This window comes from Monodon monoceros, unplaced genomic scaffold (genome assembly GCF_005190385.1).
Source record: "Monodon monoceros isolate NGI ecotype Baffin Bay Population unplaced genomic scaffold, NGI_Narwhal_1 Super_Scaffold_7, whole genome shotgun sequence".
In the NCBI taxonomy this organism is placed as follows: domain Eukaryota; kingdom Metazoa; phylum Chordata; class Mammalia; order Artiodactyla; family Monodontidae; genus Monodon; species Monodon monoceros.
The window spans coordinates 97,634,945-97,649,156 of NW_021703784.1; the positions used below are offsets into that span (position 1 = coordinate 97,634,945).

Here is a 14,212-nt window from a genome sequence, read left to right on the forward strand (position 1 = left end):
GGACGTATCTTCCGGCTCAGGTCCTCAGAGCCGCTGTCTGCGGGACTGGTGCCCGGAAGTTCCCGGAAGTGGCCGGGCCTCTGGCTTCTGATGCGGGTCGGGTAAAATGGTGGTGGCTGCTGTGTTCCCGGCCCTTCCGCGGGTGAGGAGAGTGGGGGTTATAGGGTCCTAGGCGGGCCGCAGTGAGAACTGTATCTCGTCTTCCTCTGAAGTGGAGGCCGAGAGAAGCGTCCAACTGCCTGATAGCCCAGGGCAAGGGCAGACCCAAGGAGAGGTCGATCTTGCAACGTAGGGAGATTCAGGTTACGTCCGCCCTTGCCTGAGCCCACTGTGTGTCTGTCTCGTAATATCGTTGAACCGTCAGTCTTCGTGGGAGACCCAATTCAGATTTCACCTATTTCCTAGGTGGAGCTGGCCCGACAGCCTCTGGGCGCCCCTTCTCTCTTTTTTTAAGCCTCTCTGTTCTTTTTTTTTTTTTTTTTTTTTTTTGCGGTACGTGAGCCTCTCACTGATGTGACCTCTCCCGTTGCGGAGCACAGGCTCCGGACACGCAGGCCTAGCGGCCATGGCTCACGGGCCCAGCCGCTCCACGGCATGTAGGATCTTCCCGGACCGGGACACGAACCCGTGTCCCGTGCATCGGCAGGCGGACTCTGAACCACTGTGCCACCAGGGAAGCCCCTTCTCTGTTCTTTTTAAGTCTTTAGTATCTGTCATGGTTTCACATAGTTTCATAAGATCGTTTTTCTTTTTGAATATAGACTGTTAACACTAAACTTCTCTCTTAGAACTGCTTTTGCTCAGTCTCAGCTTTGTGATGTGTTTTTGTCTCCAGATATTTTCTCATTCCCTTTTGATTTCTCTTTTTACCCAGTGGTGGTTCAAGAGTGAGAGTGTGTTGTTTAATTTTCACTTATTTGTGAATTTTCCAGTTTTCCTTCTGCTGTTGATTTCTAGTTTCATTCTGTTGTGGTCAGAAAAGATGCTTTGTATGATTTCAATCTTTTTTGTTAAGACTTGTTTCGAAACCTAACATGCTGTCTATCCTGGAGAATGTCCTCGGTGTGCTTGAGAAGAATGTGTATTTTGCTGCTGTTTAGTGGAATGTTCTGTATATGTATGTTTGGCCCTTTTGGCTTACAGCGTTGTTCATGTCCTCTACTTCCTTATTGATCTTCTGTCTGGATGTTCGATGTATTATTGAAAATGGCTTTTGAAATCTCCAAATATTATTGTGGTACTATTTCTCCCTTCAGCTCTGTCAATATTTGCTTCATATATTTGGATGCTCTGATATTGGTTGCATGTGTAATTGTTGTATCCTCGTCGTGAATTGACCCTTTTATCATTATATTACGTCCTTTTAAAATCTCTTTTGACAGTTTTGACTTAAAGTTTATTTTGTCTGATATAAGTAGGGCCATCTCTGCTCTCTTTTGGTTACCTTTTGCATGAAATATATTTCAGACTTTCACTTTCAGCCTACATGTTCCCTTACATCTAAAATGAGTTTTTGTAAGGCATATAGTTGGATCTTGTGGGTTTTTTAAAATCTATTCAGCCACTGTATGTGTTTTGATTGGTGAGTTTAATCCACTTACATTTAAAATAATTACTGATAGGGAAGGACTTACTATTGCCATTTTGTTCATTGTTTTCTCTCTGTCTTGTAGCTTTTGTGTCCCTTTTTACTCTTTTGCTGTCATCCCTTGTGTTTCATTGATTTTCTTCTATAGAGACATGCTTCAGTTCCTTTCTCATTTTCTATTGTGTATAGGTGTTTTCTTTGTGGTTATTGTGGGGCTTACATAAAACATTTTATCATCTATTTTAAACTGATAATAATTTCAATCTCATACAAAAGCTGCTCTTTTACTCCTCCCACCTTATGTTATTGATGTCACACTACATATTTTTGTTGTGTATCCATTAGTGTATTTTATAGTTTTTTGTCTTTGTCTTTTAACTTCTAAGCCAGAATTAAACCTGATTTACCCACCATCATTACAGTGTTACAGTATCCTGTGTTTGTCCTATATATACATTTACCAGTGAGCTTTATGCTTTCAAATGCTTTTGTGTTACTGTCTAGTGTCCTTTGTCTCTTTTGGGTTTCTTCAATTTGGATGTCCATTTCTTTCCCCAAATTGGGGACGTTTTTGACCATTATTCCTTCAAATAAGCTTTCTGCCCCTTTCTCTCTTTTTTCTCCTTCTGGGATTCCCATAATATTTATATTGGTCTGCTTGATGATGTCCTATAAGTCCCTTAAGCATACTTCACTCTTTTTCATTCTTTTTCTTCCTCTGATTGGGTAGTTTCAAATAAACTGTCTTTGAGTTCACTGATTCTTCTGCTTGATCAAGTATGCTATTTAACCCCTGTAGTGAATTTTTCAATTTGGTCATTGTATTCTTCATTTCCAAAATTTTGTTTTTGTTTTTTTTTTAATATTTCTCTTCATTGATATTCTCATTTTGTTCTTGCATTGTTTTCCTCAGTTCATTGAATATCTTGATGTCATTTATTTTGAGTTATTTGTCAGGTAATTCGTATACCTCTGTTTCCAGGGTTGGTTTCTGGAAGTTTGTTTTATTTCTTTGATTAGGCCTTGTTTTGCCATTTCTTCATGCACCTTGCAACTTTGTGCTTAGATCCATGCATTTGAAAAAACAACCACCTCTCCTAGTCTTTTTGGACTGACTTTGTACAAGGAAAGACCTTTGCCAATCGGTCCAGCTAGAGAATCTGGGGGCCTATCAAACCTTTTCTGTAGAAATGTCTTCTCTAGACTCGTGCACGTAGATTCCCAACTAGAGGGATTTGCTGGCTTCTTTTTTCACGAGCTCATAATCTCTTGCTCCCTCTGGTGTCTCTTTATGGTACTACAGGTTCTCTGGAGCTGCCGCAAGCCTCCCAGCTCTTCTCAGCAGCCCCCAGGCTTCAGAGTATCCCAGGTCCCATGAGCGCTGCAGGTTGGCCAAGACGGAAACCAGTCCCTTGTGCAGCTCCTTGAAAAGCAGGAGTTTTGGATGCATGCTCCTCCTTTCTTTCCATTGGCCTCTGTCGGCTGTACCATAGGTCCTCAGAAACAGCAGCAAGCCACCCAACTCTCTTTGGTTTTCAGAAGCCCCCAAATATCTAGAGTATGCTGGGTCCTGTCAGTGCTCTGAGACAGGCAAGACAGAAGCCATTCTCTCAGGAAGCTCCCCGAAAAGCTGGAATGTAGGACACACATTCTACCTCTCCCTCCCCAGGTAGAAGTCAGGAATTGGGGTTTTTCTTCTGCTTGTTTTGTGCTAAGCCACAGGTAGGTATGTTGGCGAGTGAGTGTATGCTAGTCCAAACCCTCACCTATTTCTCAGCAGCCCCCAACCTGGCATCTTTTCCGTCACACTTAGATTCAGACAAGACAGAAGCTAGTCAATCGGGCATCCCCCTGAAAGGCTGCATGTTGGGTGTATGTTTCAGTCTTTTCTTTCCCTCCCAGGGAGAAGCCAGGAGCTGAGAATTTTCTCCAGTTGCACTGGGCTAAGCCAAGGGGAGGGACTATGTTGAATGAGTACCATGAATTTTTCTTCCAGCTGTAATGCAGCTGGTTTTGTGCTCACCTGAGGTTCAGGAGCCTCTTAGCTGGTTTCTGGATTTCTCATAAAGGGAATTGGTCGGTGTATTGTTGGGTAGTTTGTGTCTCCGTGGGAGAAGGAGAGTGTGGGACTTCCTGTTCCACCATCTTGCTGACGTCACCACCTTCTCATTGCATCTTTTTTTATACATTTTTGTTTTTATAAATTTATTTTTTAATTTTATTTATTTATTTGGCTGTGTTGGGTCTTCGTTTCTGTGCGAGGGCTTTCTCTAGTTGTGGCAAGTGGGGGCCACTCTTCATCGCGGTGCGTGGGCCTCACTATCGCAGCCTCTCTTATTGTGGAGCACAAGCCCCAGACGTGCAGGCTCAGTACTTGTGGCTCACGGGCCCAGTTGCTCCGCGGCATGTGGGATCCTCCCAGACCAGTGCTCGAACCCGTGTCCCCTGCATTGGCAGGCAGATTCTCAACCACTGCGCCACCGGGGAAGCCCTCGTTGCATCTTAATAGTTTTTGCCCTTCTCTAGATTGGGAAACTTTGGGGAATTAGGGGCCATACCATCACCGTATGCTCAGATTTTAACACAGGCAGGTGATTAGAATGCAAACCATATTGTAAGAATTTTAAGGGAATGCAAAGGAAAGAGAAAATATTTCTGCTGGAGAGGTTCTGGAAAGACACTGGTTAAGAACATGTTTGCAGTCAGGGGTGGTTCCAGTCTTCACAGTAGTTACTGTTTGGGTGAACTTGGTTAAGTCATTCAGCCTCTCTGAGCCTCAGCTTCCTAAGCTGTAAAGTGGGGACAGTATCAGCATAACTTCTTTTTTTTTTTTTATTGAGGTATAGTTGATTTACAGTATTTTATAAGTTTCAGGGGTACAACGTAGTAGTTCACAATTTTTAAAGATTAAACTCCATTTATAGTTATTATAAAATCAGCATAACTTCTTAAGGACTGAAGGAGATCAAATGCATTTTGCACCTAGTAAGTGTGTTGAGTGAATGACAAGGATGGTCGTCCTTGTTAAAAAGATGTTCGTGGGGACTTCCCTGGTGGTCCGGTGGTTAAGATTCCGCACTTCCACTGCAGGGGGCGCAGGTTCGATCCCTGGTCGGGGAACTAAGCTCCCGCATGTCGAGGCCAAAAAAAAAAAAAAAACTGTGATATTTGTGGCTTATTTGTTTCAGGTGCTTGCTCTGTCAAGACGCCACCTAGTGTCTCCTTCACTCAGAGTGACATCATTCAGACGCTGCTACAGAGGTGACAGCCCGACAGATTCCCAGAAGGACATGATTGAAATCCCTTTGCCTCCGTGGCAGGAGCGAACTGATGAATCCATAGAAACCAAAAGGGCCCGGCTGCTCTATGAGAGCAGGAAGAGGGGGACGCTGGAAAACTGCATCCTTCTTAGGTAAGGGGATAGGAGTCGGGACGGCACTTCTCTTTGACCGGAGACAGGCTTTTCAACTTCTTTTTCTTTCTTGTTTCTAGCCTCTTCGCCAAGGCACATCTGCACCACATGACAGAGAAACAACTGAACCTCTACGATCGCCTGATTAATGAACCCAGTAATGACTGGGATATTTACTACTGGGCTACAGGTATGGGGCATGATAAGCAACAGAAGGTGAAAGATAGGCTGACTTGGGCTGATTTGAGTCTGGAATGGTATCCCGGGCATTTTTTTCTTTTTTTTCTTTTATCATGTAGTAGACACTCAACCCAAACACTCTTCAGATTTTTCCAAAGCGTGCAACATTTGTTTTATGAGGTAAGGTTCTTTGTTTGCAAGCAAAAGAAACCTATTCTATCTAACTTAAGCAAAAAAGGGAATTTAGTGGAATTGTCTGGGAAGCTCCATATAAAAATTATCAAAGGGAAGGTTGAAGAAAACCAGGCCCGGAATGGAGTGGAATGAGACAGCTCAGGCTGCATAGCACGAGGTCTTCAGGAGCCTCACTCTGGCACCACCTTTGTGAGGAATGAATTCTCATTGTGTATAGTTAGGATTAGCTTTGGCTGTGAGTAAAAATACCCCAAACAATAATGGCTTAAAGAAGACAGAACTGTGTTTGTCTTTCTCATAACAGAAGTTCAGAGGTAGATCTCCAGAATGCACAGAGGGGTTTCAGAGTCACGAAGGCCAGATTCCTCTTGACTTGCTTTTCCTTCACCCTCCGCCTGTGTAGGGCTACCTCATGACCCAACATGGCTGCTGAGGCTCTATCTGTCATGTCCATATTTCAGCCAGGGAAAAAGAGTAGGAGAGTGCACCCCATTTTTTATGGATCCTTCTCAAGAAATTATACACCATAATTCCACTTATTTTCCACCTGCCACACTTTAGTCATATGGCTACACCTCGCCATAAGGAAGAAATAATGTAGCCTATTCCATGTGCCCAGCTAAATTGGGGATCCTATTATCAAGGAAAAATGGGAGAATAGATATTAGGAGACATCTCATCCATTTCTGTCACTCTGCATCTCCTGTTTTTGTGTTTCCACTCACTATTTCTACCTTAAAATAGAAGCTATTCTATAGGTTCCAAGTGTGAAGTGTGACAATACAGGGTCTAGAGCCTTATATAACCATTAGAAAGCCCACAGAGTGTAAAATATTTACTATCTGGCCCTTTATAGAAAATATTTGTCCCTGACTTAGCATAGTGCATTTGACATTCATCCATGCTGTTGTATCAGTAGTTCATTCTTTTTTTTGGCTGCGTTGGGTCTTCATTGCTGCGCTCAGGGTTTCTCTAGTTGTGGCGAGCGGGGGCTCCTCTTTGTTGCAGTGCATGGGCTTCTTACTGCAGTGGCTTCTTCTGTCGTGGAGCACGGGCTCCAGGCACGTGGGCTTTAGTAGTTGTGGCTCGCAGGCTCAGTAATTGCGGCATGTAGACTCTGGAGCGCAGGCTCAGTAGTTGTGGCGCACGGGCTTAGTTGCTCTGTGGCATGTGGGATCTTCCCGGACCAGGGATCGAACTTGTGTTCCCTGCATTGGCAGGCGGATTCTTAACCACTGCACCACCAGGGAAGTCCCAATAGTTCATTCTTTTGTATTGAGTGGAATTGCAATGTGTGGATGTACCACAGTTTATCTGCTGACCAGTTGAAGGACATTAGGATATGTCCGGTTTTAGGCAACTATGAATAAAGCCTAAACTGTAAATCTTTGCATACAGGTTTTTGTGAATGTAGGTTTTAGTTTCTCTTGGGTAAATGCCCAGGAAAAGGGTTTCGGGGTCATATGGTAAATGTATGTTTAACATTATAGCAAACTTATTGATGGACATTAAAATTTGAATTTCGTATAATTTTCATGTGTCATGAAATATTCTTTTGAGTCTTTTCCCTCAACCAGTTAAAAATCATTCTTAGGGCTTCCCTGGTGGCCCAGTGGTTAAGAGTCCGCCTGCCGATGTGGGGGACACGGGTTCGTGCCCCAGTCCAGGAAGATCCCACATGCTGCGGAGCGGCTGGGCCCGTGAGCCGTGGCCGCTGAGCCTGCGCGTCCGGAGCCTGGGCTCCGCAGCGGGAGAGGCCACGACAGTGAGAGGCCCGCGTACCGCAAAAAAAAAAAAAAAAAAAATCATTCTTAGCTCACAGGCCATACAGAAATGGGCAGTATGCCATTGTTTGTCAACTCCTATGCCAAGTTAAAAGAGGCCAGACTCAAAGACTCTACACTGTATGATTTCCATCTATATCGTATTCTGGAGAAGGCAAAACCACATGGCAGAAAACAGACCAGTGATTGCCCAGGACGGAGTGAGAGGGGAGAAGGAGATGTTCCACATCTTTACCAACACTTGGTATTGTCAGGGTTTAATTTGTTTTTGTTTTTAGCCATTCTAAGAGGCGTGTAGTGATGTGTCGCTGTAGTTTTAGTTGGCACAACCCCAATGACTAAGGATATTGGGGGTCTTCTCTTTTCTTTTCTTTTAATATTTATTTGTTTATTCGGCTGTACCAGGTCTTAGTTGCTGCATGCCGGATCTTCGATGCGGCACGCGGAATCTTTTAGTTGTGGCATGTGGGATCTAGTTCCCTGACCAGGGATCAAACCTGGGCCCCTTGCACTGGGAGCGTGGAGTCTTACCCACTGGACCAACAGGGAAGTCCCAAGGGTCTTTTCAAGTCATTTGCCATTCATACCTCTTTGGTGTTGTGTCCCTAAATCTTCCTCCTGCCTTTTTTTTTAATTGGGTTTTTTGTTTTCTGTTTCACTACCAGCATTTGATGCTATAAATTTCCAAGCCCTGCTTTAGCCTTATGATACAAATTTGGGTGTGTTGTGTTTTCATTTTCATTCAACTCAAAATAGTTTCTAATTTCCCTTGTGACTTCCTCTTTGACCTGTGAGTTATTTAAAAGTATGTTTAATTTTCAAATATTTCCAGATTTTCCAGGTATTTTTCTGTTATTGATTCCGTTGTTGCCACAGAATGTATGCTATATAATTTCAGTTCTTTTAAATTTCTTGAAATTTGTTTTATGGCCTGAAATGTGTATATCTTTTTTTTTTTTTTTAATATATTTATTTATCTTTGGCTGTGTTGGGTCCTCGTTGCTACGCACAGGCTTTCTCTAGTTGTGACGAGCGGGGGCTACACTTCAATGCGGTGCGCGGGCTTCTCATTGCCGTGGCTTCTCTTGTTGCGGAGCACAGGGTCTAGGCGCGCAGGCTTCAGTAGTTGTGGCATGTGGGCTCCAGTAGTTGTGTATCGCAGGCTCTAGAACGCAGGCTCAGTAGTTGTGACGCACGGGCTTAGTTGCTCCACAGCATGTGGGATCTTCCCGGACCAGGGCTCGAACCCGTGTCCCCTGCACTGGCAGGTGGATTCTCAGCCACTGCGCCACCTGGGAAGCCTGAAATGTGTATATCTTAATAAATGTTCCATGTGCATTTATTTGAACACAACATGTTGTTCTGCACTTGCTGATGAAGTTTTCTGTAAATGTCAACAAGGTCAAGTTGGCTGATCCCGTTCTTCATGTCTTGTATATTCTGGTTGATTTTGTCTGTACTCTTATCAATTAATAAGGAGTGTTGAAATCCCCAACTATAATTGTGGATTTGTCTATTACTCCTTTCAGTTCTCACAGTTTTTGCTTCATATATTTTATAGCTCTGTGATTATGTGAAGGCATATTTAGGATTGTTCGATTTTCTTGATGAATTGAGTCCTTTATCATTATATGATGTCTGTCTTTATTGCTGGTAGTTCCAAAGTGTTTGATAGTAGACACTCCATCTTTCTCTTGATTAGTGTTTGCATGGTATTATTTTTCCATTTATATTAGTTTTCTATTGTTACCACAAACTTTAGTGACTTTAAGCAACAACCATTTATTAGCGCACAGTCCTGTAGGTCAGAAGCTGTGCCGAGATCTCACAGCCTGAAATCAACGTCATCTCTTCTACATTCCTGCCCGGAAGCTCATTCAGGTTTCAGGGAGCATTCATTCCCTAAGGCGTAGGACTGAGATCCTGGTTGTCTTGCTTGCTATTAATGTCTTTCAACTTCTAGAAGCTGCTCTCAGGTTCCTGCCACATGGCCCCTCTGTCTCAGCATTGGAGATCCTCCCTCACGTGGAATCCCTCTCATGCTTCAAATCTCTCTGACATCCCCTTCTGCCACCAGCTGGGGAAGATTCTGCTTTTAAAGAGCTCACGTGATTAGGTCAGAACGACCTGGATAATATTCCTGTCCTGACTGTGCCATATAACATAACCCAGTCATGGGTGTGAAGACCATCATATTCACAGTCCTGGGGATTATACAGGGCTTGTACACAGGGGAGTGGGAGATACTGAGGGCCAGCCTAGAAGGCTGCTTACCACACCATTCTCTTAATTTATCTTTGTCTTTAAGTTGAGCTTCTTATAGATAGCATATATAATCATTCTTTTTTATCCAATCTTATAGTCTTTATCTTTTCATTGGTGTGTTTTGGCCATTTACACATAATTAATTACCAGTGTGGTTGAACTAAAATCTACCATCTTTTTTTTTTTTGTTTCCTATTTCTGCTGTCTGTTCTTTGTTCTCTTCCCCCTCTGTTACCATGGATTATTTTTTTTTTTTGGTTTTTTAAAATTTTTTTTTTTTTTTTCTTTTTTTTTTTTCTTTTCCTTTTTTTTTTTTTTTTTTTTTTTGGCTGCACTGTGTGGCATGTGGGGGGATCAGACCCGTGCCCCCTGCATTGGGAGCATGGAATCTTAACCACTGGACCGCCAGGGAAGCCCCTCCACTATTGGTTTATCATTTATATCTCTCTATAATTTTTTTTAGTGATTGCCCTAGGATTTACAGTATACATCTTTAATTAATCATAGTCTACCTTCAAGAATAGTATACTAAAAAAAAAACAAATACTGCCTCATGTATAATGTAAGAACTTTCAGTAGTACACTGCAATTTCTCTCTCCCATGTTTTGTGCTTTTGTTGTCACACTTTTTACTTTTACTTACGTTGTACGTCTACACTACATTTCTGTTGTTTTACTTTAGACAGTTATCTTTAGAGCAATTTAAAATAAGGGAGAAAATACATTGTATTTTGTATTTTATAAATATGTAAATTATAACACATTATATATAAATATGTATGTAACATATAACACATATTATGTATAAGGTACATTATATTTACCTTCATTTTAATCATCTCTGGAGATCTTCATTTCTTTATGTAGATCCATGTTTCTCTGGTATCATATTCCTTCTGCTTGAAGAACTTCATTTAATATTTCTTGTAGTGTAGGTTGGCTATTATGAATTCTCTCAGCTTTTGTTTGTCGTTTGCAAAAGGTATTTTCAGTGGATATAGAATTACGGGTTCGCAATTATTTCTTTTATTTAAAAAGATTATTTATTTTATTTACTTGGCTGTGCTGGGTCTCACTTGTGGCAGGTGGGCTCCTTAGTTGCGGCTCACCGGCTCCTTTGTTGTGGCATGCGAACTCTTAGTTGTGGCATGCATGTGGGATCTAGTTCCCTGACCAGGGATTGAACCCAAGCCCCCTGCAGTGGGAGCTCGGAGTCTTAACCACTGTGCCACCAGGGAAGTCCCCACAATTATTTCTTTCAGCACTTTACATGGGCACTCTTCTTTTGTGAGGCTGTTAGTATGCAGGATCGAGTCAGTCTGGTTAGGAATTGAGCTGGCTTTGGATCTGTGTTTCCTACCTTATGTTATTGTTGGAAATTTTTCATCCATTATCTCTTCATATGTTTCTTCTGCCTCATTTTCTTCCTCTTTTCCTTCTGGGATTCCAGTTATACTTGGTTTAGACTGATATTGTCCCACAGCTTTTGGATTCTGTGTTTTGTGTCTTTTACTCTTATTTTTCTTTTCATGTGTTAGTTTGAGTAATTTGTACTGGATAATATTTATTGACCTTTCTTCCACTTCACTCATTCTTTCCTTGACCATTAAATATTATGATGAGTCCATTCTGCTTATGGGCTACTATATTTCTATTTTTATTTTTAACATTTCCATTTGACTTTCACAGTTTCCACCTCTGCTGGAGCTCCTTATCAGTTCATGCATTTTTCCTACTTTTTCCACTAGCACCTTTAACATAATAGTCATAGTTGCTTTATTTAAATCCCCTAATAGTTCTAACATCCACGTCATCCCTGAGTCTGTTTCTGTTGATTGCTTTGTCCTTTCACAGTGTGTTGTTTTTCACTTTTCTTTTGTGTGTGTGTTAGACACATTTGATTAAATGTTAGACCTCATGAGTGAGACAGTAAAAACTGAGGGAAATGGTCTTTATGCTTAGAAATGGGCATGATCCTTCCGTGGGGCAGTCGGAATGGGAATCGAGTCAGTCTAGTTAGGAGTTAAGCTTACTTTGGATTTTGTGATTGCTTTGGTTCCCTTCAGTTCACCACCAGCCTCTATTGTTACCATGTGCATCCTTCTGTATTTCTGTGCTTCAAGGAAATCTCTCTCCATGCCGCTCTTGCCCTCTCCCAGCTGTAGATACCTATTGATTTCCACTTGGTTCTTGTTGCTTTGGGGAAGGGAGGGTATTCTCTATTATCCTGGTCCATTGTTCCCTGTGGCCATGGGTCTTGGGGGTGAGCTTTCTCAGTGATCCTGCTGGTCCCATCAGGGTAGAGGATTTTTTTTCTTTTACCCTTCCACCAGCCCAAATGTGTCCTCACACGTGCCCTGTAGGAGACAGGATTCGCTGATCCACTCCCAGCCCCTGGAGGCTTTTGTTCTTCGGAGAAGGAAGGGCCAGGCTGGGCGTTATGCTTTTGTGGGTGGGCGGGCAGCATTGGCCGCTCCCCTCCTCCTGGCCCGTATCACTGAGGGAGGCTTTCTCCAGCTTCCTGCTCTGGACACGGTCTTTGTCATGCGCATGCTCAGTGGGGGGTTGTTGAGAAGAGCCTGCACACTGGGGCAAGCTCCCCTCGTGCCCGTGGCTCCCGGAGGTTTGTGTACCCCTCGCGCTAGCCTGCCTGGCTCTCAGCAGCTGATGTACAGCTTTAGCTAAATTCTTCTTACCTGTTTGTATGTGCCCAGTGCCTCGTCTTCCTGTGCCCTCTCTCAGGTGAGCACGTGTTCATACCCACCTTCTCCTTTGAGGGGTCTCTCTTCGCTTAGATGTTACTCTCTTGGGCGCCCTGTGACCTCAGCTCTCTGATGACTTCAGGAAGCTGTGATGGTTCTACTTGATCTGACTTTTTCTTGTTGCGATGAGTATAATGTTCGTTCCAACTTTCAGCATCCTGGGGGGCGCCTAAACCTCCTTGATCTTATTCTGGTCGTCACACACAAAAAAACAGATGCCAGGCTCTGTGCCAAGTGAGGGGAAAATCAAGCTTTGGGGGAATTCCCTCTCCTAGCATTGTACTTAGTCTTGCTAGGAGGGTAATTCCAAAGCATATTACCTAAGGTTTCCCAGTGGGAGGCTTTGCTTGTAATTTGAACCTTAAGTGAGCATCTCACCGTTGGAAAGAAAGATCCAGAGGTGAGCAGCATCCTGCCAGACTCTCTTCCGCTGGCCTGAGGCTGGCATTCTCATCTCTCCGCTCTCGGTGCCTTTGTTGCCTCTCCGTGCAAATCTGGTTCTCCAGGTTCATGTTAATTTGGGGAGCCTCTATTAGCTTTCCAGTAAATTCTTTCATACTTAAGTTTACTAGAGTTATCAGTCGTTGTCACTTACATCCAGTGATTTTTGCCTCAGGAAATATATAGGCTAGAAGGGGAAACACAGTACTCAGAAAACAACTGAAGCACCAAATACAGAGCAAAACAGTACGGCCAAGATTGGACAGGCCAGGGGTCAGCAGAATTGCTCATGGAAGACCAGGTGGTAAACGTCATCGTCTTGCAGTCTTATGGTCTCTGTGGCAACTACTCAGCTCTGCCATCGTAGCACAGAAGCAGCCACGGACAGTATGTAAACAAGTGAGAGCAGCTATCCCAGTAAAGCTCTTTACAAATACTGGCTGCTATAGGTTGCCAACCCGCGGTACAGGCTGCCGTGTACATTCAGAGGAAGAATGGAGCTGCTCTGTGTATCCACTGTGGGTTTTGGCCAAGGCCAGAGTTTCAAGTTTCAAGATCCTTATACCTGGCATCTGACTGACCAACGTAATTCTTTTTGCCCATCCTTCTCTTGCAGAGGCAAAGCCAGCCCCAGAAATATTTGAAAACGAAGTCATGGCCCTGCTGAGAGACTTTGCTAAGAACAAAAACAGAGAGCAGCGACTGCGGGCCCCAGATCTCGAATACCTCTTTGAACAGCCACACTGAGCTGAGCGCCACTGCCTGCCCGGCCTCGGTCTGCGGATGCTCACTGCTTATGATGGGTATTGGCCTTGATGTCCTGCTTCTCCTTAGACGCTCAGCCCACCCAGACCATTGGTCCTGCCTCCAGTGATGGACCCGCCTCTCTCCTGAGGACATGTAAATGTTCAGTGTATCTCATTCTAAGACCTTGTGTTTCCGTTCCAAGCCTCAAAGCGGTTTGTCTAAGTTACTGGTGTTCGGGCCCGACTTTTCTCTGGCTCCACAGGAGGGCACTGTAGGGGAAGCGATTGTGCCAGCTCGTTGCTTCAGCCAGAAGTGAGCTCAGTGCAGAGGGGCAGCCAGCTCTTCGTGCTGTGTGGAAAGCTCCCCGGGTGACCCAGGGCTTTGTTCCAGTGAAATTCCCCCTTCCAACCTGGGATGGTTCTTTCTGCCAAGGAAAGCTGATCCAAGCCCCCTGAGCAGAATCCTTCAGAGGCCCAGCAGGCAGAATGAGGGCAGTGGGCAGGAATGGTGTGGGCACGCTCCTTAAGAGGCAGCATCCTCATCACATTTTCTCTAAAATGCTCACTTTGTAAATTGAACGGTAATTGAATATTAAAGAGTATTTTAAAAAGGAAAATCACAACTCCCCAGCCCTCACACAATTATTTTAATTTTGTCTCTTCTCATGTAATCCACAGGCATACGTTTATAGAGCTTTACAAGGTCACAATCGTAGGTTTTAGCTTCGTGCAGCCCTATAGCAAACATTTTCTATATTTCTACAGTCTCCACGATCGTTTTAGTTGACAAACAATGCATAAGAAATAATATGTTAGGATGAATTAGCTGAAAGTGTTTA

The 14,212-nt window shown here is 43.5% G+C and overlaps 1 protein-coding gene across 2 annotated transcripts; it reads left to right on the forward strand.

Moving 5' to 3' along the window:
- Nucleotides 1–22: 22 nt before the first annotated feature.
- Nucleotides 23–13,990, forward strand: SDHAF2 (succinate dehydrogenase complex assembly factor 2). Of its 2 annotated transcripts, XM_029206844.1 has the most exons (4): nucleotides 23–142; nucleotides 4,777–5,000; nucleotides 5,081–5,190; nucleotides 13,244–13,990. In XM_029206844.1, the coding sequence occupies exons 1-4, from the start codon at nucleotides 107–109 to the stop codon at nucleotides 13,372–13,374; spliced, it is 501 nt and encodes a 166-aa protein (XP_029062677.1). In that variant the 5' UTR covers nucleotides 23–106; the 3' UTR covers nucleotides 13,375–13,990. The 2 variants fall into 2 exon arrangements, with proteins under 2 accessions (XP_029062677.1, XP_029062676.1); XM_029206843.1 differs by lacking the exon at nucleotides 23–142 and having other exon boundaries at nucleotides 3,972–5,000.
- Nucleotides 13,991–14,212: the final 222 nt, after the last annotated feature.

Excerpts from the sequence above, each read along its gene's own strand:
- SDHAF2 (XM_029206843.1), top strand. The coding sequence starts at position 4,591 with ATGACAAGGATGGTCGTCCTTGTTAAAAAGATGTTCGTGGGGACTTCC. Across the intron at positions 5,001-5,080 it reads GAAAACTGCATCCTTCTTAG|CCTCTTCGCCAAGGCACATC; the intron begins GTAAGGGGATAG and ends TCTTGTTTCTAG. Across the intron at positions 5,191-13,243 it reads TATTTACTACTGGGCTACAG|AGGCAAAGCCAGCCCCAGAA; the intron begins GTATGGGGCATG and ends CTTCTCTTGCAG.